The sequence below is a fragment of the Anopheles moucheti genome, chromosome 3 (genome assembly GCF_943734755.1).
Source record: "Anopheles moucheti chromosome 3, idAnoMoucSN_F20_07, whole genome shotgun sequence".
Taxonomy (NCBI): domain Eukaryota; kingdom Metazoa; phylum Arthropoda; class Insecta; order Diptera; family Culicidae; genus Anopheles; species Anopheles moucheti.
Genome location: NC_069141.1, coordinates 43,171,802 through 43,195,623, shown reverse-complemented (window position 1 = coordinate 43,195,623; position 23,822 = coordinate 43,171,802). Strand labels below are relative to the sequence as shown.

The 23,822-nt window shown below is 43.1% G+C and overlaps 3 protein-coding genes and 1 pseudogene across 4 annotated transcripts; 2 read left to right on the top strand and 2 right to left on the bottom strand.

Moving 5' to 3' along the window:
- Nucleotides 1-6,176: 6,176 nt before the first annotated feature.
- LOC128302733 (arrestin homolog) lies at nt 6,177-7,401 on the bottom strand. Its single transcript, XM_053039593.1, has 4 exons — nt 7,385-7,401; nt 7,113-7,316; nt 6,920-7,049; nt 6,177-6,840 (listed from the first exon to the last, which is right to left on the bottom strand). Exons 1-4 carry the CDS (start codon nt 7,399-7,401, stop codon nt 6,739-6,741), a joined length of 453 nt encoding a protein of 150 aa, XP_052895553.1. The 3' UTR covers nt 6,177-6,738.
- Nucleotides 7,402-7,615: 214 nt separating this feature from the next.
- Nucleotides 7,616-10,290, top strand: LOC128302987 (cytoplasmic protein NCK1-like). 2 transcript variants are annotated; one of them, XM_053039837.1, is made up of 5 exons: nt 7,616-7,818; nt 7,886-8,206; nt 8,334-8,655; nt 8,778-9,099; nt 9,174-10,290. In XM_053039837.1, exons 1-5 carry the CDS (start codon nt 7,797-7,799, stop codon nt 9,381-9,383), a joined length of 1,197 nt encoding a protein of 398 aa, XP_052895797.1. In that variant the 5' UTR covers nt 7,616-7,796; the 3' UTR covers nt 9,384-10,290. The 2 variants fall into 2 exon arrangements, with proteins under 2 accessions (XP_052895797.1, XP_052895796.1); XM_053039836.1 differs by having other exon boundaries at nt 8,319-8,655.
- Nucleotides 10,291-10,671: 381 nt separating this feature from the next.
- On the top strand, nt 10,672-14,647 carry LOC128302731 (uncharacterized). The gene is made up of 2 exons (XM_053039592.1): nt 10,672-11,517; nt 14,519-14,647. The coding sequence occupies exons 1-2, from the start codon at nt 10,672-10,674 to the stop codon at nt 14,645-14,647; spliced, it is 975 nt and encodes a 324-aa protein (XP_052895552.1).
- A 1,755-nt stretch (nt 14,648-16,402) lies between these two features.
- On the bottom strand, nt 16,403-23,316 carry LOC128302730 (proton-coupled amino acid transporter-like protein CG1139; annotated as a pseudogene).
- Between the last annotated feature and the right edge of the window lie 506 nt (nt 23,317-23,822).

Here is a 23,822-nt window from a genome sequence, read left to right as displayed (position 1 = left end):
CATGCATTCAAGACAAGTGTACTTGGGGAGAAATACGAGTAAATGATTAGTTGTGTATATGATATTTTCTTTAAACCTTTATGTATATTTTTATTTTTAAACATCAATCTATTGGCCACTGAGATCATTAGGAATGACCTCTTGGATTAAAATCGTAAGAATATGATACAGCAAAGGTAACACAAATTGGCGAATTGAAAGCTCTTCGAAATGCAAACTCGATGTAATGAATAATGATAATTATAAAAGTAGTAATTTATTTCGAAGCCACTAAGCTTTAGCAAAGGCAGTAGTCGTTTTTAAGTCACTATAAAAATGGCTGGGAACTCAAGGCGGGGTAAAACAGTTTTAACCAGGAATTTATTCAGCGTTTTTACTACGATTGAAACTTTTTTTTAACAAATAGAGCTCCACGGTATTGGTTCTATAGCAATCAGTAGATACTAAATTGTGCATCCGCTTAGAATAACTTTTTCTTCAACATAGACGAATGATCGCTGAACGAAGTTTCCGCATCTCTGGTTGTAGATACGCCTATGCTTACACTGAGTGGAATTCTTATATTTAATTGTAGTTCAAATGATAACCAAAGCGGTAAACAATTCGTTTGCATAGCCCATCCAATTTTTTATACGCATTCGAATATGGATACAAGTATAGGAACCGTACCTACATTCAAATAGATGTGACGTCCAAGTGTGACGCATTTAGCGACGATACATCTTTCCATCCTCAAAGCAACAAAATGTATTTGTTAGAACGCAAAGGGTAGGCATTTATTTTGTTCCTGTTCAGTAGATTCCGCAAAAAACACCCCCAGAGTCTGAACAGGTGTGTGTGTGTGTGAGTATTGATGATAAATAGAATAGCAAACAAAATGCAAAAAAAAAAAACAATCGTACAGACCACCAATAAATAGAAAGAAGCGAGTTAGTTTGTGACATCTATTCCATTTTATCTATTGGATAAACTAATTGTGCCAGCTACTAACTATCAGGATATAGTTTCCACTGTGACTTAGCTCGGTGTCTCGTGCTTTCGTCATCAGTGGGACGGTGAAGGATTGGAAATAAGATTTGATTTCGCGACATGCGGTTACACCACCAGAACAAAAATCCGGCCACTATCAAACAATTCTGATTACAAGCTCTGCACATACCACACGCCGTGCTTCAATGCAAGTTTTGCTGCAGAGCAGCATTCGGATAACCTCTCTATCTGGTTCGAAAGGAATCATACTAAATATTGGTGCTGTTGTTTCCTCCTTCTTTAATTTGATTTTGCGGTTACCCTAAGCTATTGCTGTATTAGGCATAAAGTTTCGCCTTTTACCGTTTTAATCAGAGTGGTAACTAACGCAAATAAGCATACGAATCAATGTGACAGCATTGTATCTATATCCATACTCATCCGTGTACAGAAGATATATTAAAGTAGGCTTTGAGATAGGGTTTCCTCATAACATTTAACAATTCATTCCTTGCTTACACAGCTAAATGCAACGTTCACTCAACGTTGCGACGTATTCGCATCATGCTGGTGAATATAATCAGGACAACCACAACCGTTGAAACGGAAGAAACAATTGACGAAGCAAGCGTATCTTCATTCGGCAAACAAACACAACAGCTGTTGTACGCGAAGAGTTGTGCTGTATTTGGGAGCGATGGTCTGATAATTTTATACAAGGTAGCACGATGTGATGGAATTAGTAATTTTGATACTTCCTTTTTATATCGACGACAGAGGGAGAGAAAGAGTGAAAGAGGGAATGCGATTTATTTGAACGAAACACACATCTCACACCAACGCGGTCTCCGACAGCCGCAAATGGTGTGTAAATGTTCTGTCGTGTCGTAGTGTAAGTGTAAATTGGTGTTGTGATGCTCTCTAATTTTCTTCTACCTTCTCCTCAACCTGGCCCCAGAACTACTGCTGTTCAGCCAAGGTATGTGATGGAGCTTTGTAGCATACTTTCTCGTACAACTTTGCCGAGCTCTGTTTGTTAAATATAGCTAAACGTTTCGGTTTTATATCAAGCACACGCCCGTTCGTTTTGAAACGATACTCCATATGGCGCGTGTAATCCGCCATTCCGTATCGCCAAAACGCATAACCGAGATCGATGTCTTCAATCAACTCAATCAATCCAAAAGCCGCCCGCCGCAGCTGTGGGGACGGCATACACAAAATGAGTACGAGCCTACATATATCTTCCGCCAAGCAACGGTGTATTTGAGTATTGCCATTTTTGGGTGTGCTAACGAGTGAGCAAAACAAAAAGTGACATGTGGAACGTAAACTTTCATACTAACGAAGCATTGGCACTAATTTTTCGTGAGCAACAGTTGAAGCGAATTAATCAACGTTATACATACATATAGCTAAACTATCTACTTACATCACATAACTACAATCCGGAATATAATAGCAGGTGTATGAAATAGAATAATGATAATCGAATTTCGCGGACAATTGCCTTTGGATGGAAGGTGACTGCAAAGACACAAGAAATGGGCTACGAAGTGCCATTTTGAAACCGATTTAGTCCCTAACAGCATAACTCGAATGTGCGTTGTAAAAAAGTACCAACTGGCAGCATGTTGTTGAGCATTACCAAGTTTGGCATGATATTACTTTATTTGCTTGACATTCACAGACAACAGTGGGTTAAATGGAGGTGTGTTTGCACAAAGATTCAAAATTATGAAATTTACAATACGTATGTATTTGTTATATTTGTATGGAATATGTTGATATGCGTAGTAAGACAGTAGTGCATGGACAATTGTTCTGTATGTCAGAGGTGATCAACCACCAACAAAGATATGAAAGGTTTGGTTTCACCCATTGGATTGTTTCTTTAGCTGTCGACCAAATATCGTGAGAAAATCCATATTATTCAGAATTGGCAAACACCATTACAATCAGTTTAATTTGCTGCCGGTGTTATTTCGTTTTTTTTTTATTTTGTAGAACAACTGAACATAGAATTAAGTGCAACGTGGGTAGTGAAAATGTAGAACCTATTTTCAGCTAAATACAACACCCGCTAGAATCTCTTCCGCGTGAAGCAAATATCTTTGGACTGGACGTGTTCAACAATGCAACACCAGTATGGTGGATGATCGATAGAATGTCGATCGACTCCTTCCAAGCGAATGTTCACCCGTAAATGTGTTCTATTCTTTGCTACTTTACATTCACATCGTACCGTTAAGGCATCCATTAGTTTAAGGTAACGTTTGGAGTGCATTGCCGAAGCAATTATAATTGCCGTTGGCGACCGTTGACGTTCGACCCAGCACAGCATGAAACGTAAGGTCAATGAAGACAGGGAACAGAAAGCAAAACAACAAATTGAAGGCACGAAAAATTAGCCACAAAAGCGCAGTGGTTTGCGATAGAAATGAAAAATGAAATCATCCTAATACCAAAATATACAAGTAATATAGAATATTATAAAATAATAAAATAAAACAGGAAATAATTGCAAACGATCGTGGACGCAACTGTGAACAAATAAGGAAGGAAAAGTAAAGACTCTTCACAAGCCGATACGTAGCACGTGGTGTAGCAGTGTTGTTGTGTACGATTTGAAACGAACGACGTACGGTTTGGTAGCGAAACCAATGGTATGATTCGATAGTTTAAAGTCAACACTTATACCAATCACTGGCACAGACTGGAAACGAGTGAACTAGGGAAGTATGCGAAGTAAAGACATAGGCGTGAATCGATGAGCATATTGTATATCGTAATGGAAAAAAAACAACTAAGTCATCGCAATAAAGGTAAGATCAATGAATCTATAGAAAAAACAAGCTTGATATTTTGAATGACCCTGTATTCTTGAAGTAGAAAGTAGTTACAAAGTAAGTCAGTAAGAATCGTATAATACAAGAGAGTGCATGGAAAGAATTCGGTTCACGGTCAGGCGTAACGAGGTATACACGAACTTGAGGTGCGAATTTCGTTCGATGTTTTGAGAACAGCCGTCAGTGAGATTTTCCCATTTTAATACTGCAGCTCAAATCGTCAAGCCGCTTTCGTTCGAGGTTGGAGGGAAGTTCAAATTTTTTCTCGTGTATTTACCTCAAGAACTGTTATATTGGATTCAGTAATGTTGGATCATCGTGCAGCTCTCCTCCACTCCTTTCTGCGCCCAATCTCCGGCATGGCCTACTCCGCTTGATCTTTTTGAACAGGTTGTTGACAAACTCCTTCCTGGTAATGAGTCCGGCATCTTCATCACGTGTCCCAGCCATCGTATCCTTTTGTTTGAGGCCAACGTCAAGATGATCCACCAAACAGTTCAGCTTCACACGTCCTACCCACAGTGGAGGATCAATCCGCTTGGAGGCCCAGGGCGGAATTATAGTTGGGGCCTCTAATTTTAAATACAATGAAGGAGGGCGGGCACGCCACCGCATCGATATCGTAACCTTCCACCGTCCGATATAGTGACCCGAGCAGTGTCCACAACAGATTGTCGTCTTCTTCATTTTGTTGATTGGCTGCAAAGAAGCGTGAAGGAATTTTTTACGACGACTGAAACCTGTTAGGAAAGCAAATCCTGCACTATTTGACAGTTCTACAAAGGACTACTGTAACTATTTCGCATGTATATATAAACCTTTGACAACATTGAAATATAATCAATCAGAAGTTTACAATCGAAGCAACCATACGTCGGCCAGCTAATATAAACCTTTGACAACATCGAAAAATAATCATTCCTATCCAAGCAACCATAATACTCCAGCCTACAAGATGGAACGCTGTTTCTGCTGTTGTGAACGTTGCAACGCCTGTTTGAATTGGCTGTCAATCCAGTACTGCTGTCCAAAGTGTTGCAACAAAACCCAAAAGAAGGAACCTTTGGCAAAATCTATTCTGCCAACCTGCTTCAACGACCCGTCCGAAATGGGGCCGGCACTAAATCGAAAAACGCCATCTTTCTACGGTTTGGACACAATGGAAGCTTGTTTCCAATCGTGTCGATTGTGCCACATTTGCAAATTTCGTTGTATCGATTGCGCACACCAATTGAGCCTGAAGGATAAGTCCAAATCGTCCAGTTCTTTCAGCTCTTTTAGCTATGTTCCTCGTCAGATTATATTTGCAACCGCTCCAACGACGGCCGCAAAGGCCAGACCTGTTACCCGTCGTCCATGGCGTACCGGTCGTCCATCCCACGGTCCCAAACCCGCCTCCGTTATACTGGGTTCGACTAAAGAGAAAAGTACGAAAGAGAAGCAACAAACGAATTCGAATGGAAATGACAACGAAGAATCTACTAACCAGCCGACTGCCGATGGCAAAGATCGTGTCAGTGACAGCAGGTACTTTATCTGCGTCGCATTAATCCTCCATCTAATCCTTAAGACTTATGTTCCAATTGGATGTACGTTTCGCACACCACAGATGTCCGTCCGAAGATGTCGATGTCATCCGCGATTCCAAGGTTTTATAGTGAACGGGTTAAAATCGTGTTCCTAATATCGAAGCTCGCGCTTCTCATTACCTTCCATAGCTATATTAAACAGCATACAGCAGAGTTCGAATCCCTGCCTCAATTCGATATAAGGTATCGCAGGTAATCCTGTCAATGAATTGAAAGCGCGTAGGGATCTGGTGCTCCCGGCATTTCGAAGGGCCTGCTGCAGAGTGAAAATTTGGTCAGTGGTGAATTTTCCTCCAACAAACCCTGTTTGATAACTTCCGACGAAATCTGTGGCAGTCTACACTGGCCAGAAAAAAACTGTGATGGCTCGAAAGATGGCACAGTCCACTCACCCTTTTTGTGCCCTGGGTGTATGAGACCCAGCTTCCACTCTTCTGGTAGTTTCTCCTGTTCTCGAACTCCAACGAACAGCTGTTGCATATGACGGCAAGTCTGACCGGGCTCATTGCTGCTTGCTAATTTATTACATTGATTGTTACTCGATGACCACGATAGCTTCGTTTGAGGATTATTAGATCGTGTAGTATACACGGAGAGGTTGACGAGAGGTCCATCTTTTTTGTTTCGGAGCCTGCGTAGTTGTCTCAGGCAGTTGGATACTTCAACCTGAATATAACGTTTGCTAGCACCCGTGGGATAATCCAACCTTTTCTGTCGTGATTTTATTGGGCACGGAAAATGAACGAAATCGCATAGAACATTTGTTTTCAACCAATCAGTATGTTGTTCTTTTCGTTTTTGTTTTATTCAATCGTATGAGATGTTTACGGTGTGTACATGGTAGACGGTTTTGCTGCCACGCCGTTGCAATCGGTCGCATATAAGAAAACAGCTAATTTCAATAGTGTCCTTACGTTCAGAAGGATTCTATGAAAATTATACCAAAGTTACCGAATGTTTTAACACGGCGAAGACGTTGTCTAAATAGTAAATTTTGTAAGGTACATCGTCAGGGAGGAAAAGCGTCTGGTTGGGTTGCTTGTCCCTCCCCTGCAGTTCTCTACCGAAACAATGGACTCCTCGGATGTGTCCGTCTTCGATTTTATTGTTTCGTTGCATTCTCTGCATCTTTCTCTCCCTCTGCCATCATTCTATTGCTCAGGTTGAAAAAGACGGGGAAGTGAGATCGATCGTTTCGTCGTAGGTCGTTTGCGTTCGGTTGTATGAGAATGTTCAATTTTTAGTGTGTTTGTGTTGATTTGTGAAGATGCTTAGTGGTTCTTCGTCGTAGTCCATGCCAGAGTTCCTAGCCTCTCCAAGCAGAATTGCAATTAATCAAAGTCCACCGAAGCCTGCTGATCGACCGTATCCTGTCGGAAGGTTTCTACATCGGCCTGGCTGTCGGCATGAATGATCTTAGCCTTGGTACCGGGCTGTTCGTTTTGTTCGAGAAACAAAGAACAAATGAGGGTTAATGAAATTTAAAGATGGTTAGCTCCTCCAGCAGCTTACCTTCGGGTGCATCAGCACAAACGGAAGCTCGGCCGCTAGCTCTCCTCCGAGCGCACCCAGGAAAAGTTTCACCTTGACGGCGTACGAAATGATAATGCCAAACGCATCACGCTGGTCCGGTTGAGCCAAGCTGTAACATAATCGTTCAACATGCAGTAAACAGTCAAATAAACGGACAACTCTGTCTACTTACAGTGTAGTCGAAGCTAGACACTGTTCCTGACGCTTAATCTGGCCGTCCAGGGCGACACCACGTCGCTGCTTGTTGGAAGAGAGCAGCGGCGTTAGATACATCACCTTCTGCAGGCTGGAACCGGGCTGGATTGGGCAGCCCTCGCTCGTCTCCAGCGAAGCCACCGTGTTGCGGTAGCTACCGTTCTGGAACAGCACACATATACTTCACGATATAATTTTTGAAATGCTAGCAGATGACATTGACCGCAATAGGTCTTTTATGTTTGGAACGATTGATGTAATGCCATATTCGACATAAACATATGGTCCCTTTTTTAACATGTTTTTACCCAGATTTACTACTAAAAAAAATGCTCGAGTTGTTATAATATTTAATGCCCTAACTTTTTTATTCTTTTGAATCTTTCAGATCTTGAGCAACTGAAAACATGTCTTGTTAAAATGTTCGCGGAACAACGAGTGGCGGTTTAAGTTAAAAGAATCTAGCAGTAAATATTCAAAACGTACCTATATAGAAAACGCCCCTTCACTATTGAGGGATAGGCTCGTGAATATAAACGCTAAACAAAGAATATCGACACGAGGAAGAAATACTTTTTTCAATCGGTGAATGCTTTTAGTCATTAAACATAATAATTTCCCGTTTCCTTTGTGGAAGTAACAAAATTGAAGACACAACATAATGGCTGGAAGTATCAAGCAAGGTACGTGGGTTGATCTGTGGTTTAGGTGTGGTTATACCTTAACAATACGTTTCAATTACATTTTCAGAGGATGTTTGCTATGTGGTTGCAAAATACGATTATGAGGCGCAGGGTGCCCAGGAGTTAGATTTGAGGAAAAACGATCGTTATCTGCTGTTGGACGACAGTAAGCACTGGTGGAGAGTACAGAATACACGTAATCAGTCGGGTTACGTACCGAGCAACTACGTTAAGAAGGAGAAAAAATCCGTCTCATTGTTCGATAGCTTTAAGAAGAAGGTTAAAAAGGGTTCCGGCAGCAAAACGCTACCCAATTGCTCACCTTCTAGGCAGGTCGATAGTCCCACAATGAGTCGACGGTTACCACCGGATCCTTCGGATGCCATTGGTAAGGAAGTTTCACAAACAAGAATCCTAATTCGTTTAAAAATCATGCTAATGTTCTGTATTAATATTTTTTGCATCCTTTATTCAATTGGCTGTACTCGGACATACGACAGCTTCCACCCCGATAGGAACTGCTATAGTCAAATACAATTATCAGGCGCAACAACAAGATGAACTGTCGCTGACCAAGGGTACGCGGATATTGATACTGGAGAAATCAAACGACGGTTGGTGGCGTGGCCAGAGTGGCTCAGCGACTGGATGGTTTCCCAGCAACTACACAACGGAGGAAAACGAAGACGATACGCTGCACACGTACGCAATGGCGGAAAATGTGCTCGACATTGTTGTGGCTCTATACTCATTCAATTCGAACAACGATACGGAGCTGTCTTTTGAAAAGGGTGATCGGTTGGAAATTCTTGATCGACCAGCGGCTGATCCAGAATGGTAAGTGTGTGCCAGCACGTACCATTAAATGGTATAATGTGTGATTGTCCAGAGCAGTATATGCAGAATTAGTGGTAAATCCCGTTTAAAAATGATTATTTATTTTACCTCGTTACTTGTAGGTACAAAGCCCGAAATAATAATGGTCAGGTTGGATTAGTACCGCGTAACTATTTACAAGAACTGTCGGAATATTTGGCTCAACCGTTTCGGAGCAATGGTAGTGGTCCGGATTCACTTGATCGACGACCTAACGATGCGCAATCGAACAACAACAACTCCAACACGAACAACAGTAACAACAATAATTCCCAGCAACCTGAGAGACCCCATCTGACCGGGAAAAGCTGGTACTACGGTGCTATTACACGAAGTCAATGTGATACGGTGCTAAACTCTCACGGACACGATGGAGATTATTTGATTCGCGATAGTGAAACAAATGTGAGCTGCTCAATTGTTTGAAAATACTAGTTTCTGTATTGTCTACTAATGTAATGCGTATATCTCTATTGCAGCTGGGTGACTATTCTGTATCGTTGAAGGCCCCTGGTCGCAATAAGCATTTCCGTGTGCACGTCGAAGGTAATATGTACTGCATCGGACAACGTAAATTTCACACACTGGATCAACTAGTGGACCATTACCAAAGAGCTCCCATTTACACCAACAAGCAAGGCGAGAAGCTGTACCTTGTACGACCGTTGCCGAAAGCGAATGGTACCTAAGCTCTCGATATAGTTGAATGCATAAGTCACCTGATATTAGCAGGTCGCAGCGACGGAAAATCGTACTCATGGTTAACAAACATGTTGACTAATTTGACTCATAGCATTAAAAAATGGTACGGCAAAGCGTCGAAAAGCAGAACGAAGTGCTGGTTAGATAATGTGGGAATTTCAATCGATTGCTGGGACTAGTTCGTGACATCGTGGTTTGCCGGTTTGCTTTAGGATGCAAAGTTAATTGTTTTATTTTATGCTGTGTATGAATCTTCTACTTCATTGATTTTAGATGTCGATTTTTAAATGTCCTACTGAATTTTAGTTTTGGTTTGTTTATGAATTTTAATATCTCCTTGTACTAGACATGCATTCAAGACAAGTGTACTTGGGGAGAAATACGAGTAAATGATTAGTTGTGTATATGATATTTTCTTTAAACCTTTATGTATATTTTTATTTTTAAACATCCAATCTATTGGCCACTGAGATCATTAGGAATGACCTCTTGGGATTAAAATCGTAAGAATATGATACAGCAAAGGTAACACAAATTGGCGTATTGAAAGCTCTTCGAAATGCAAACTCGATGTAATGAATAATGATAATTATAAAAGTAGTAATTTATTTCGAAGCCACTAAGCTTTAGCAAAGGCAGTAGTCGTTTTTAAGTCACTATAAAATTGGCTGGGAACTCAAGGTGGGGTAAAACAGTTTTAACCAGGAATTTATTCAGCGTTTTTACTACGATTGAAACTTTTTTTTTTTACAAATAGAGCTCCACGGTATTGGTTCTATAGCAATCAGTAGATACTAAATTGTGCATCCGCTTAGAATAACTTTTTCTTCAACATAGACGAATGATCGCTGAACGAAGTTTCCGCATCTCTGGTTGTAGATACGCCTATGCTTACACTGAGTGGAATTCTTATTGTTGTGTGCACCTTGGTCACGTACGCAGCCAGTCTATTACTCTTTGCTATCTGGGAACCGACAGCAACCGATGTGCCGTAGACTGTTCGCGCGTACCGATCGCTCTCGCGATCCTTGGGGCCCTTCTCGTTGGTGTGGCCCTTGTCTCGTTGGTGCAGTCGCTCTTCTCGTTTGTGCGTCCACTGGAGACGGTCGTTTGTCATGTTACCGTGCGTGTCTTAAGTTTATAATAAACGAGTTTTAATGTGTAATCGTCTCAGCATATATTTTTAACGAGTGACGACACAACAACTGGCGACGAGGATAAACGAATACGGTTCGCGTGATAACAGTGATAAAAATTCCACAAAAACGACGCAGAATGTCCAGCCCAGAGGAGACGCCGATCACCGAGGAGCAGCGTCGGTTATCTCAAAATGGTGCCCTGAACGCCGCGTTCTGGCAGCATCCACCATCGCAGCATCCACCACCGCTGCAATCCGACGCCCCGGCGATACAGCAAACGCTGCAATTGTTGCAATCACAGTTAGCTCAGCAACAAGCGCTCCTGGCTCAATTGGTGCAACAGCAGCTTCCCGCGCCGCAAATTCTACAGCCCGAGCAGCATCCACCGCCAAAGCCCAGCAATCCGGAGCTCATCCTCGAAGCTCTAGCCAGCAACATAACGGAATTTCATTACGATGCCGATGCTGGCGTTACGTTCGAGTCCTGGTATGCGCGGTACGATGACCTTTTTGCGCAGGACGCAGCCCGCTTAGACGACGCTTCGAAGGTCCGCTTGCTAGGACGTAAGTTGGGCGCAGCCGAGCACGCCCGTTTTATTAATTACATTTTGCCACGATCCGCCCGTGACTTCGCGTTTTCCGAAATGGTGGAAAAGCTTAAAATGCTCTTTGGCAAAATGGAGTCTACCCTATGCAAGCGTTTTAAGTGCTTCAATACGACGAAAACGCGCGATGAGGATTTACTGGCATTTACCTGCCGCGTAAACCGTGCCTGCGTGGAAGCGGAATTTTCTTCAATGACAGAAGAACAGTTCAAGTGTCTCGTTTTAGTGTGTGGGTTAAAGGACGAAGGTGACCGCGATGTACGAATTAAGTTGTTAGCTAACCTGGAGGAACGGAAGGACGCAACTCTAGAGCAGCTAGCGGAACTATGTCAGCGACTGATTCGTGTGAAGGCTGATAGTGCAATGATCGCGCCTGGGGTTAGTGAACGAGTACACGCATTGCATGCAGGAGGACAAAGGCAGCGACACCAGCTGCCAACAAGGAACGAGCGGAATAAGGAGCGGTATCCTGAATCTAAACCCCGCAACCCATGTTGGCTGTGTGGTGCATTTCACTGGACCCGGGAATGCCCATACAAAGCACACAAATGCCGAGACTGTGCTCGCATTGGTCATCGCGAGGGTTTCTGCGCTTCCTACAACCGCCGTGGCAAACGTGACAATTTTCATCGTCACAAAAATGCAGCATCTAAAGTGGTCCAGGTGAACGTCTGTGGTGTACAGCAGAATAGGAAATATGTCAACATCCTAATCGGAAAGAAGCCAGCTCGTTTGCAACTAGATACAGGTTCCGATATTTCTGTGATAAGCCAGCGTATGTGGAAGCAGTTGGGCAGACCTGACCTTATGCCGGTAACAGTTAAAGCCAAAGCAGCTTCAGGCGACACCCTTGAACTGAAAGGGGAATTCACATCGCACGTGTCCATCGGAAGTAAAGTGAAGCGAGCCACAATTCGAGTGTCGAAAGCAGAATTGGCACTACTAGGAGCAGATTTTGTAACCCTTTTCTCTTTGGGAACGGTCCCAATGGATTACTTTTGTAATCAGATTGGAGTAGCACAACCAATCTCGTGGGAGAACAAATTTCCATCAGTTTTCCAAGGCATAGGACTTTGCACCAAAGCCCGTGTTTATCTGCAGCTACGACCAGACAGCCGACCAGTTTTTCGCCCGAAACGGCCTGTCGCGTATGCGATGGAAGAGACCGTCAACAAGGAGCTCGATAGGCTAGAAGGTTTAGGAATCATCACGCCAGTCGACTATTCGGAGTGGGCGGCACCGGTAGTCGTCGTAAGGAAAGCAAATGGAAGTGTTCGACTTTGTGGCGATTATTCAACCGGATTAAACTCAGCTTTGCAGCCACATGAGTATCCACTCCCCTTGCCTGGGGACATCTTTGCAAAATTGGCTCGTAGTAAAGTATTTAGCAAAATTGATCTATCCGATGCTTTCTTGCAGGTTGAGGTTGACGCTCGCTATCGCTCCCTGCTTACCATAAATACGCATCGTGGACTCTACAATTACAATAGATTGCCTCCAGGTATCAAAATAGCTCCATCTGCGTTCCAGCAGATCGTAGACACGATGTTAGCTGGAATCGAAGGCGTATCAGGCTACATGGACGACATCATTGTCGGAGGTGCAACGGAGCTAGAACACGACGCTAAATTATCGGAGGTCCTGAAGAGAATCGAGGAATACGGTTTTACTATTCGTGCGGAAAAATGCGCTTTTAAGGTCAGCCGAATCCAGTTATTGGGATACATCATCGACGTCAATGGTTTGCGCCCTGATCCAGCGAAGATAGAGGCCATCACAAAATTGCCGGAGCCAACAGACCTCACAGGAATACGATCTTTCTTGGGCGCTATTAACTATTACGGCAAATTCGTGCCAAACATGAGGGATCTACGCTACCCTTTGGACAAATTACTAGAAACCAACGCACCATTTCACTGGACGAAAGAGTGCACGCAAGCATTTAAGACTTTTAAATCTTTGCTATCTTCTAAACTGCTGTTAACTCATTACGACCAAACACAGAAAATAATAGTATCAGCAGATGCATCTTCAGTGGGTTTAGGAGCTACAATTAGTCATCAATATTCCGACGGCTCCATTCGTGTTGTTCAGCATTCCTCAAGAGCGCTCACTAAAGCAGAACAAGGATATAGCCAGATCGACCGAGAGGGATTGGCTATCATTTTTGCGGTGACCAAATTTCATCGCATGTTGTATGGCCGCCACTTCACCTTACAAACAGATCACCGACCACTAGTACGCATATTCGGCAGCAAAAAGGGAATTCCGACGTACACGGCAAATCGCCTTCAAAGGTTTGCACTTACACTCCAACTGTATGATATGGACATCGAATACATACCCACCGGCGCATTTGGAAACGCTGATGTCCTGTCGCGACTCATACAAAACCACTCTAAGCCGGAAGCTGAATACATAATCGCCAGTGTGGAATTGGAGCAAGATCTAAGGTCAGTTGCCATAAACGCATTAAACGCATTCCCTCTTCGTTTTAGAGAAGTCCAGGTTGCCACACAAGAAGATACCTTGCTGCAGAAGGTGTACAAGTACGTGCAGAACGGTTGGCCCCGAGACATTTCATTTGGAACAAATGCTGCGCAACTACATGATAGAAGGGAATCTCTGACAACTGTTGATGGTTGTATTATGTTTGGAGAGAGGGTGGTGATTCCAGAAAGATTGCGCACTCGATGTCTGGTCCAACTTCATCGAGGACATCCGGGAGTGCAAAGAATGAAATCAATTGCACGTAGTCATCTTTATTGGCCAAACTTGGACAGCGACATAGAAAGCTATGTAGCTAATTGCGGAGCTTGTGCAGCGGCCGCAAAAGCACCCCCAAGAGCAACGCCAGTGGCATGGCCAAAACCATCAGGCGCCTGGTCTCGGATTCATATTGACTATGCGGGGCCATGGGAAGGTTCGTACCTTTTAGTCGTAGTCGACTCTTATTCAAAGTGGCCAGAAATAGTGAAAACATCGAGCACCACCACATCAGCTACCATCACTATATTGAGAAGCCTGTTTGCACGTTTCGGCATGCCTGCAACTTTGGTCAGCGATAACGGACCGCAATTTGTCAGCGGATTATTTAAGGAATTTTGTCTGCATAACGGGATTGAACATCTTACAACGGCCCCGTTCCATCCACAATCCAACGGGCAAGCAGAGCGATTCGTCGATACGGTAAAACGAGCTTTGAGGAAAATCCAAACGGATGAAACTACGCTAGACGAGGCTTTGGACCTATTCCTCATGACGTATCGATCGACTCCAAATCCACAATTAGAGCAGCAGAAAAGTCCAGCTGAAGTAATGTTTGGTCGTCCAATAAGAACGGCGCTAGAACTACTGCGCCCTCCTACACCCCATGCAGAATCTACTTCACCGCAACATCAGTCAGCTCGTGGATTCCGGAATGGCGATACCGTATGGGCAAAACAATTTGTCCGTAATTCATGGAAGTGGATCGCCGGAAAAGTCGTTCGTCGTTGCGGACGTGTAATGTACGAGATCAGGGACCAGGAGGATCGTTTGCTCCGACGACACGTTAACCAGCTAAGGCGGCGGGACAGCTGTGGTCCATCGGTCACGAAGCAGTTGCCGTTGGATGTCCTGTTAGCAGAGTGGAACGCCGGACAAGCAGAAAACAGTCAGCGTGTGCTGACGCCACACGCAGCAGAACCGCCTCCGCTTGCTACATCCAAAACAGACACCGTTCCTGAAGATGCACTTTTACCGACCGCATTGTTGCCACCATCCCAAATCGCGCAACTCCCCGAACCTATTGGTGGTACTACGAATCAGCCGATTGATTTGCCACGTAGGTCATCTCGCGTTAGAAGACTTCCACGTCGGCTAGGAGCCTATCGGCTCAATTAACTGGGGGAGATGTTGTGTGCACCTTGGTCACGTACGCAGCCAGTCTATTACTCGTTGCTATCTGGGAACCGACAGCAACCGATGTGCCGTAGACTGTTCGCGCGTACCGATCGCTCTCGCGATCCTTGGGGCCCTTCTCGTTTGTGTGGCCCTGGTCTCGTTGGTGCAGTCTCTCTTCTCGTTTGTGCGTCCACTGGAGACGGTCGTTTTTCATGTTACCGTGCGCGTCTTAATTTTATAATAAACGAGTTTTAATGTGTAATTGTCTCAGCATATATTTTTAACGAGTGACGACACAACATAAATTATCATCTGGTATCATTAAACCCGGATTTTGTTCAAATGCTCTAAAAATAAACAATAATTTGGAAAGCTTTCAGAATGTTTTAACACGTGAGGCGATAGCCTTTAGTCATTTCAACAGATGAAATTTAGGTGCGATAAAGCTAAAGGTCGAACGAAATATACCTCCCGCTTTTGATTTAAAGCATACGTGTAAACTTGTTAAAATAGTGTATTTTTGCGTATCAAGTTGAATAGGATGAAGTGATGTAATGGGTTAAGCTTCTTGGAGACCACCCGTAGCGGAATGTATGAAATGTATACGGTACTAACAGGCTTACTCCAACTACCAATAAATCAGCTAGGTTGTCTTATACGTTAAAAAAAAGTTTTATTAGGAGAGGTTGCCGGTCGGACTGCAATACATAAAGAGAACACATCGCTCCAGCATAGCTGTTTTCTTTAAAATACTAGTTTATTGCAACTTCACTTACGCTATGTACACAACTTTTCAATTTTCCGTTTGATCATTTCGCTTCGCTTAGCTAGTCTTACAAGATAGATATGTTCGTCCTGGTGGGCTTCATGTGTATACACCACCGCTTCACAGTTGCGATCGTTGCGATCATAGGGAACATCGAATGAATGTGCAAGAACACCTTAAAATAAAAGCACATATGATAGAAATGATTGAACAGCTGACGGCAAATGGACCGGCAGACCGGTAAACCATCGCCTGTCACATCATGATCAGGAGATCAGGAGCAGCTCGGTAGTAGTTCGACAGCTACAGCTAACGCTTTGACTTCTCGACGCATTTAGCATAGGAATGGTTATGGCTCTAACAATTATCTTCTTTCTGTTCCAAATGTTCCACCCTGTCTCTTTCTCTGTCCCACACATTCACATAACACACCCCTCACAGTCCTGCCCTCAAAAGTGCACTTTCTCTCGGTCGCCAGGTGCGCTGTTTACGTGTCGAGTAATACTTATTTGTAATGATGGAGTGAAAAGATGGCGAATCAATACTTCATGTTGGTTGCGGATGTTGATTTTCGCTGCTTGTTTATTGCTAGCGCACACAGCCGCACAATCCTCAATCGTCATGTCCGAGGGTGTGAATGATTTCGATCATGCTGGTCGAGGTACCGATCACCAGCCCCAGCATGGCTACCACGCCAATAACGCTGTTCTTCGCAACCATCCACACCTTTGCCATACCCTGCCGATGGTGCCCGTACGTGCAGGTTTGTATCAATGCAGGGAATGCAATGCCCAGGGCAGAAAGGCACAGTGCTCCGAACAGCGAAATGAAGAGTTCCAGATTGGGAATGGCCACTGCCAGCAAGACTGTAATGAGAGGAGAAGTGCATTAGATGAGCAAATCCGCGCTAGAATCCAAATAAACCTTTACGTACATGTGATTAACACTAGCACCGTTCGTGCGATGTACTCATAAAAGGTGCTTCGTGGAGAATCACCCAAATTCTTCTTCAAGTAGTCGTTCCAGGTGATATCTATCGCTACGTAACACGCCAGCCCGTGGGTGATGTAGATGGCAAAGGCTAACATTCCCTTAACGCACTGGGCCAAGCTGAGGGAGGAGAAGAGCAAAGTAAATCATTTAATCATACGATCTCTGCTACAATGGCTGCTCAAACTGCTTACATTTTTCCTCAGGCAGATTCAACGTTATCGATCCCTTTATAGCTGAACCGTAGTTCAGATATCCGAAAAAGCCCATACCAATGTACAGTGTGACGATCAGGATCATTGCCTTGTTCAGCACACCAAAACTACCACCGAACTTTTTCGGAGTTTTCATCTCATTCTCCAATGGCAGGATCTAAAAGCAATAAGACATGTGTAACCGCATTATCGAATATCGTAGCACAAACAACTGCTTACTCACCACACCGATTGCTTCCAAAGCGAATAGCACTGTGCCGAAGAAGAGCGCGAAACCGCTCATTGTGCCGACTTTGTCGCGATTCTCGAACGAGATGGGCTCGCGGAAGATGTAGTACAAGATGATGCCGAACGAGACGAGCGTGACAAAATTAGCTACCGTCGAGAATGGTGCCAATGATTTCAGATTCCTAACCTACACAATGGGAGATCCGGTAACAGTCAAACGACGAATTAGTACGTGGTTTAGTGCAACGGAAGAGGCAGCTCCTGCAAGTGGCTACAGACCCAGTTGATCAGGATGAGTGGCAGAAGAATGATCAGCATGTATAGCCGCACATCGGTATCTGTCTCGGTGTAGTAGTCAGCAATGGCCTTAATGTTAGACGACACAAACACAACGTACACGCAGCAAGTACCGAGCTGGTAGATGAGCAGAAACACGTTTACTCTATGACTGAAAAGGTAGATGAGGGAAGGAGAGCAAATTGTTAAATTAAGTAACGGACGTCTACTTCTATGAAATTACTTACATTATTACTTTAGATAAAGTGTTGTAGACAACGGTGAACGTATGATTCGTTTTTGTTTATGTCACCTGACGTAATGACGGTGACAGTTCGGTGACGGGTGACAGTGCCGTTACGGATCGCGTGTGCGCCATCGATTTTAGGGATTCACAGTCGAAACCCGCCAGCGAAAGGACGTGTAATTTTTTAACGCGCACCCAAGACAAGCCGCGCATCCCGAATTACACCTCTAGCGAAGCCGAACTACACCCGCGCCAAACCGAACCACAAAACCAAAACCGGTCTAAGAAAGTGCTCCGCGAAAGACGTTAAGTTTGAAGTAGGAAATAAAATTGGTTTAAGAAACTTGCAAAATTTGGTGTTAATAAACGCGTCCGCGGTGGTGAAAACGAAATTGAAAAGAACGTTGCGTTGCAACATAAAGGTTTAAGCGCTTCCGGTCCTTCCAGCAGTGCAGTCTGCGTAACGGCCGGATAGTTCAGGCTCGGCACTCGTTTCCGCTTTCACAGCTCGTGCTCTGCTTTAATATCCTTTCTCGGTCACCAACGTTTCGCTGTACAGCCGCAACAGAAAATGGTGACGTCGCTTGAAGCGGACGCCTGGTCGTTCGAGAACTGACTGACGGTGCTTGCTCGTTCATTCGGCGCGCTTCGGTCGGCTGCAAAAGGCAGGAGATGTCACGCACACTATTACTCAAGCTATCGCGGCGATTGTGGTTGTTAGAAAGCGGCTCGTAGTGTTGATAGCTTATATGGCACATTTTATAATACATCCACGGAGTCTTATCACTATTTTTCGGCAATACGGTAATGCAATAGAAAATAAGCAAAACATTGAGAACTGTCTACTACGATAATAGGTTTTGTTGGTATAAAATTTTAACCATTCTAGTGTTGATTTGAATTGATGCCCATTAGACATGTTCTCCGATTGCCTACACACAGCCGCAATCTTTTTTTTCAGAATGAAGTTTCAACCACATCTAATAAGTGAAATCACCGTTATTTAACGCTGAAAGACGTTTAAAAACTACAATAGTAATCGATATTTTTATGAATTTTTTTCTTAAAAACTATTATTTGGAAATTATCACAAGTGGTTCAGCTAATAAATAATAAAAATAAATAAAATATTAAACATACGCACTTGTACACATACATTAAATTGCACGAAGGAAAAAATTGATTTTTTTTTATGTTATTGCTATTGGAAATTAATTTTTTTGCTTAAGAAGCGTTCGATTCGATTAATTAGGTCATGTTCAGAAGTCGAAATATTTTTAAGGATACACATGTAGTTTCAGTTTAGCTTTTTCATTATTTTCTTGGATCTTTCATTGCAAAACCCTATCCTTTTGGATACAGATTATAATTTTATCACAAGTTAAATCAAAATATAATCTGTTAAAATACACATTTTGGACTTTGAACAGATTGTCGTCTTCTTCATTTCGTTGATGGGCTGCAAAGAAGCGTGAAGGAATTTTTTTACGACGACTGAAACCTGTTAGGAAAGCAAATCCTGCACTATTTGACAGTTCTATTTGACAGTACTATTTGACAGGCAACATTGAAATATAAGCATTCAGAAATTTACAATCGAAGCAACCATACGTCGACTAGCTAATATAAACCTTTGACAACATCGAAATATAATCATTCCTATCAAAGCAACCATCTTACACCAGCTTACATGATGGAACGCTGTTTCTGCTGTTGTGAACGTTGCAACGCCTGTTTGAATTGGCTGTCAATCCGGTACTGCTGTCCAAAGTGTTGCAACAAAACCCAAAAGGAGGAACCTTTGGCAAAATTGGGGCCGGCATTAAATGGAAAAACATCTTTCTACGGTTTGGACACAATGGAAGCTTGTTTCCAATCGTGTCGATTGTGCCACATTTGCCGATTTCGTTGTATCGATTGCGCACACCAAATGAGCCAGAAGGAGGAGTCCACATCGACCAGCTCTTACAGCTATGTTCCTCGTCAGATTATATTTGCAACCGCTCCAACGACCAGACCTGTTACCCGTCGTCCGTGGCGTACCGGTCGTCCATCCCACGGTCCCAAACCCGCCTCCGTCATACTGGGTTCGACTAAAGAGAAAAGTACGAATGACATGAAACGGACGAATCTAAATGGAAATGACAACGACGAATCTACCAACCAGCCGACTTCCGATGGCAAAGATCGTGTCAGTGACAGTGCACCCGTTTCGCGGAAAAAAACGGTCGGCTTCCGTACAGATGATCCTGCAAAAGAACAACAACATGATCACAAGCAGAAAACAACGCTCCACCAACGGAAAGAAGCACAATCCAAAGCTCCCGGAGTACGTGGTGGAGTATCGAACCATGCGAAAGGTGACGCCACCTCCAGGGCAGCTACTGGACCGGGTTGGACAAATGTGACACAAAAAGGAGGACCATGGAAGAAGGCGGGTGCCGGTGGGCCGGAGACTACGAACACTGGACCGGGTTGGAAAAATGTGACACAAAAAGGAGAACCATGGAAGAAGGCGGGTGCCGTTGGACCGGAGACTACGAACACTAGACCGGGTTGGAAAAATGTGACACAAAAAGGAGGACCATGGAAGAAGGCAGGTGCCGGTGGGCCGGAGACTACGAACACTGGACCGGGTTGGAAAAATGTGACACAAAAAGGAGGACCATGGAAGAAGGCGGGTGCCGTTGGGCCGGAGACTACGAACACTGGACCGGGTTGGAAAAATGTGACACAAAAAGGAGGACCATGGAAGAAGGCAGGTGCCGTTGGGCCGGAGACTACGAACACTGGACCGGGTTGGAAAAATGTGACACAAAAAGGAGGACCATGGAAGAAGGCGGGTGCCGGTGGGCCGGAGGCTACGAACACTGGACCGGGTTGGAAAAATGTTACCCATAAAGGAGAACCCGGGAAGAAGGCGAGTGCCGGTGGGCCGGAGGCTACGAACACTAAAGTTCGCATATCGGTCACGAACGCTACAGGGTCTGGGCCTGCAGCGAAGGGAAGCAAACCTACTGGAAAGGGCAGCAAGAAGTAAATCACACCACAACAGTTAGTGTTTCGTTTCGAAGCCTCGATGCCGTCAGATGGCGATACTGTTCGGTTTGTTGCGTATTTCTCCAACATGTCCGGTTAATCGCAGCCATTCTTATACACCTCTATATTTCGTTATCTTGTATCGTACCTTTGGAACTAAAAATAGAAATTCGCGTATTCTCGGATAAAAAAATAAATATTTTACATCGAATTAGTGAAATGGCAAATATCACACATGTACTTTGTTACACCAGTCATGTAAATCTGAAATGTATTAATAAAGGATGAAATTAAAGATACTAAAAACAAACATGAACATGTTTTTTCATTAAATAACGTAATAGTTATTTTTCTGCATGGTTCTATTTTTAAGAAGCGTTTGTGCTACAGATTACAGCTACAGTTAAACATGTTAGCAAAGAAAGACACGTGTTGACGGGATTCAGGATACAAGGAGAAAGAGAGTTTTATTCGCTTCGCGTTCGTTCTTATATACATCGCACTCATTCCAACAATTCTGACATTTGACACTAGTGACAATATATTCAAGCCAGGTTGGATCATTTCTCACACTCCTCCTCTTGAATATATTCTTTAAGTCCGATTCCCTTTGAGAACTCCTTTATCTTTTGCGCTCCTAAAGGCTTTGTTAATATGTCCGCTAACATTTCTCCGGTGGCACAATAATTCAATTTAATTATTTGCTTTGCACATAGATCTTTTGTATAATGGTATTTAGTATCTATGTGCTTTGTTTTTCGTTTTATATAATCCAAGGAAGTAAAATCAATGCAACTCCTATTATCTTCATTAATTAATGTTGCCCCTTTCTGTTCTAAATCCATTTCTTTTAACAATTTTCGCAACCATACTGCTTGTTGAACTGCTTCAGATAAAGCTATATACTCTGCTTCCATGGTAGACATGGATACACAAGTTTGTTTTCTGCTTGCCCAGCATATAGTTCCTCCTCCTAAACGATACAAGTATCCACTGCATGATTTTCTGTCACTTGTATCTCCAGCCCAATCTGCATCGCAATATCCTACTAGCTTAAGCTCTTGCTCATTAGGACTTCCGAGTTTTAAACCGTAACCAATTGTATACAGTAAGTAGCGTACTACTCTTTTAGCTTCTAGCCAGTCAGCTTCTGTCGGATTGCTGACAAATCGACTTAGTATTCCTGTAACTGCTGCTATATCTGGACGTGTGTATGTAGCTAAATATAGTAAACTTCCTATCAGTTTATGGTACTTTTCGTTATCTTTCATTTCATCACTGTCCAATCTATTGTTAAAATGATTAGGGTCCATAGGATACTTTGAACATTTGGTCTGGTCTAATCCGAAACGTATTGCCAAAGTTCTTATGAAATTATCTTGTATTATACTGTAGAAACCATCACTGTTTTTTATTACTCGCATTCCTAGGAACCAATTAACTTCGCCTAGTGATGAAACTTGCAAAGTTTTACTTATATTCTCATCAATCATATTGATAGATTCTTCATAATTTCCTGCAATGATTATATCATCTACATACAACAGTAAATAAATGGTTTCCTTTTTTTGGATCTTTTTGAACAAGCATGTATCAGATGTACATTTTTCAAAACCTATTTGCTTTAAAATTTCTTCTATAGTCTTATACCATACTCGAGCTGCCTGTTTCAACCCATACATACTTTTCTTTAATCTACAAACCATTTTTTCATTTCCCCTTTTTGTGAAACCCTGTGGCTGATACATGTATATGGTCTCATCAAGAACGCCATATAAATATGCGGTTTTTATATCTAGATGTTTCACACAAAATTTCTTATGCCCTGCGACAACTAATAACATTCTGAACGTTGATTGGTTTGCAACGGGTGCAGAAACCTCATCATAATCACAACCTTTTCGCTGTCCAAAACCTTGCGCTACAAGTCGTGCCTTATACCTTTCAACATTTCCATTAGCGTCTAATTTTTTTTTAAACACCCACTTGCATCCAATCACATTGCTGTCCTTTGGAGGATAAGTAAGTTCCCACGTGTTGTTCTTCTTTAGCGATTTGTACTCCTCATTAATTGCCTCCAGCCATCTGTCCTTGTCGAGAGAGGTTACGGCTTCGTTATAGGAAGTTGGTTCACTCATGTCAGTCGACACTAAACCTAAAAAATAATCATTTAGTTTAGCTGGTAGTTTACCTCTTGTCGATCGTTTCAAATTTAGGTTAGTAGCTAGTTGATGTTGCTCGTCTGAACTACACGGCGAGGAAGAGTCGTCTTCATCTGCTGTATTATAATGCTCCTCCTGCTCGTTGCTCGATTCACTTTCTTCATCGACATCGCCCTGTTGGTATCGATCCGGTTCAACATCGACAATAATTTCATCAGCTGGGAGTTCATTACCGCGCTCGAATGATGTTTCATTAAACACGACGTCACGACTAATTACAACACGATCTGTGCTTGTATCTACAAGCCTGTACGCTTTTTCTTGGATGGAATATCCGACGAATACCAATCGCTTTGCTTTAGGTTCCATCTTGCCTCGTTTTTCTTTAGGTATTTGAACCCATGCTTCACATCCGAATACTTTGAAATGTTTGTAGGATGGCTTTCTACCGAACCACTTTTCAAAAGGGGACATACCTATTGTCTTCGATGGTAGTCGATTCTATTGAGGATCAATATCTGCAGCGGGACCACTGTGCGGTTAGCCATAGTGGCGAACCATAGTGGCTATGAAGTTTGAGCTGACGTATCTTGTGTGTGACACTTCAGCGGAAGTTGTCACAACGTGTTTGTTCTTTTCTATACATAGTTGCAATAAAGTAAGAGATCTGTAAATAGGCAACTACGTTCTGTAGACGGTGTTTTATCTTTTCCTTAACAGGTTATGGGCCCAGAGCTTGTGTAGCTCGTGGAATTGATAATTAAGTGTGTCCGCCGTATAGTGAGCAGATCAGAATGACGGATCGCGAAATGGAATTGCTGCGTATTCCATTATTTGATGGCACTAATTTTTCATCATGGAAGTTCCGGATGCTA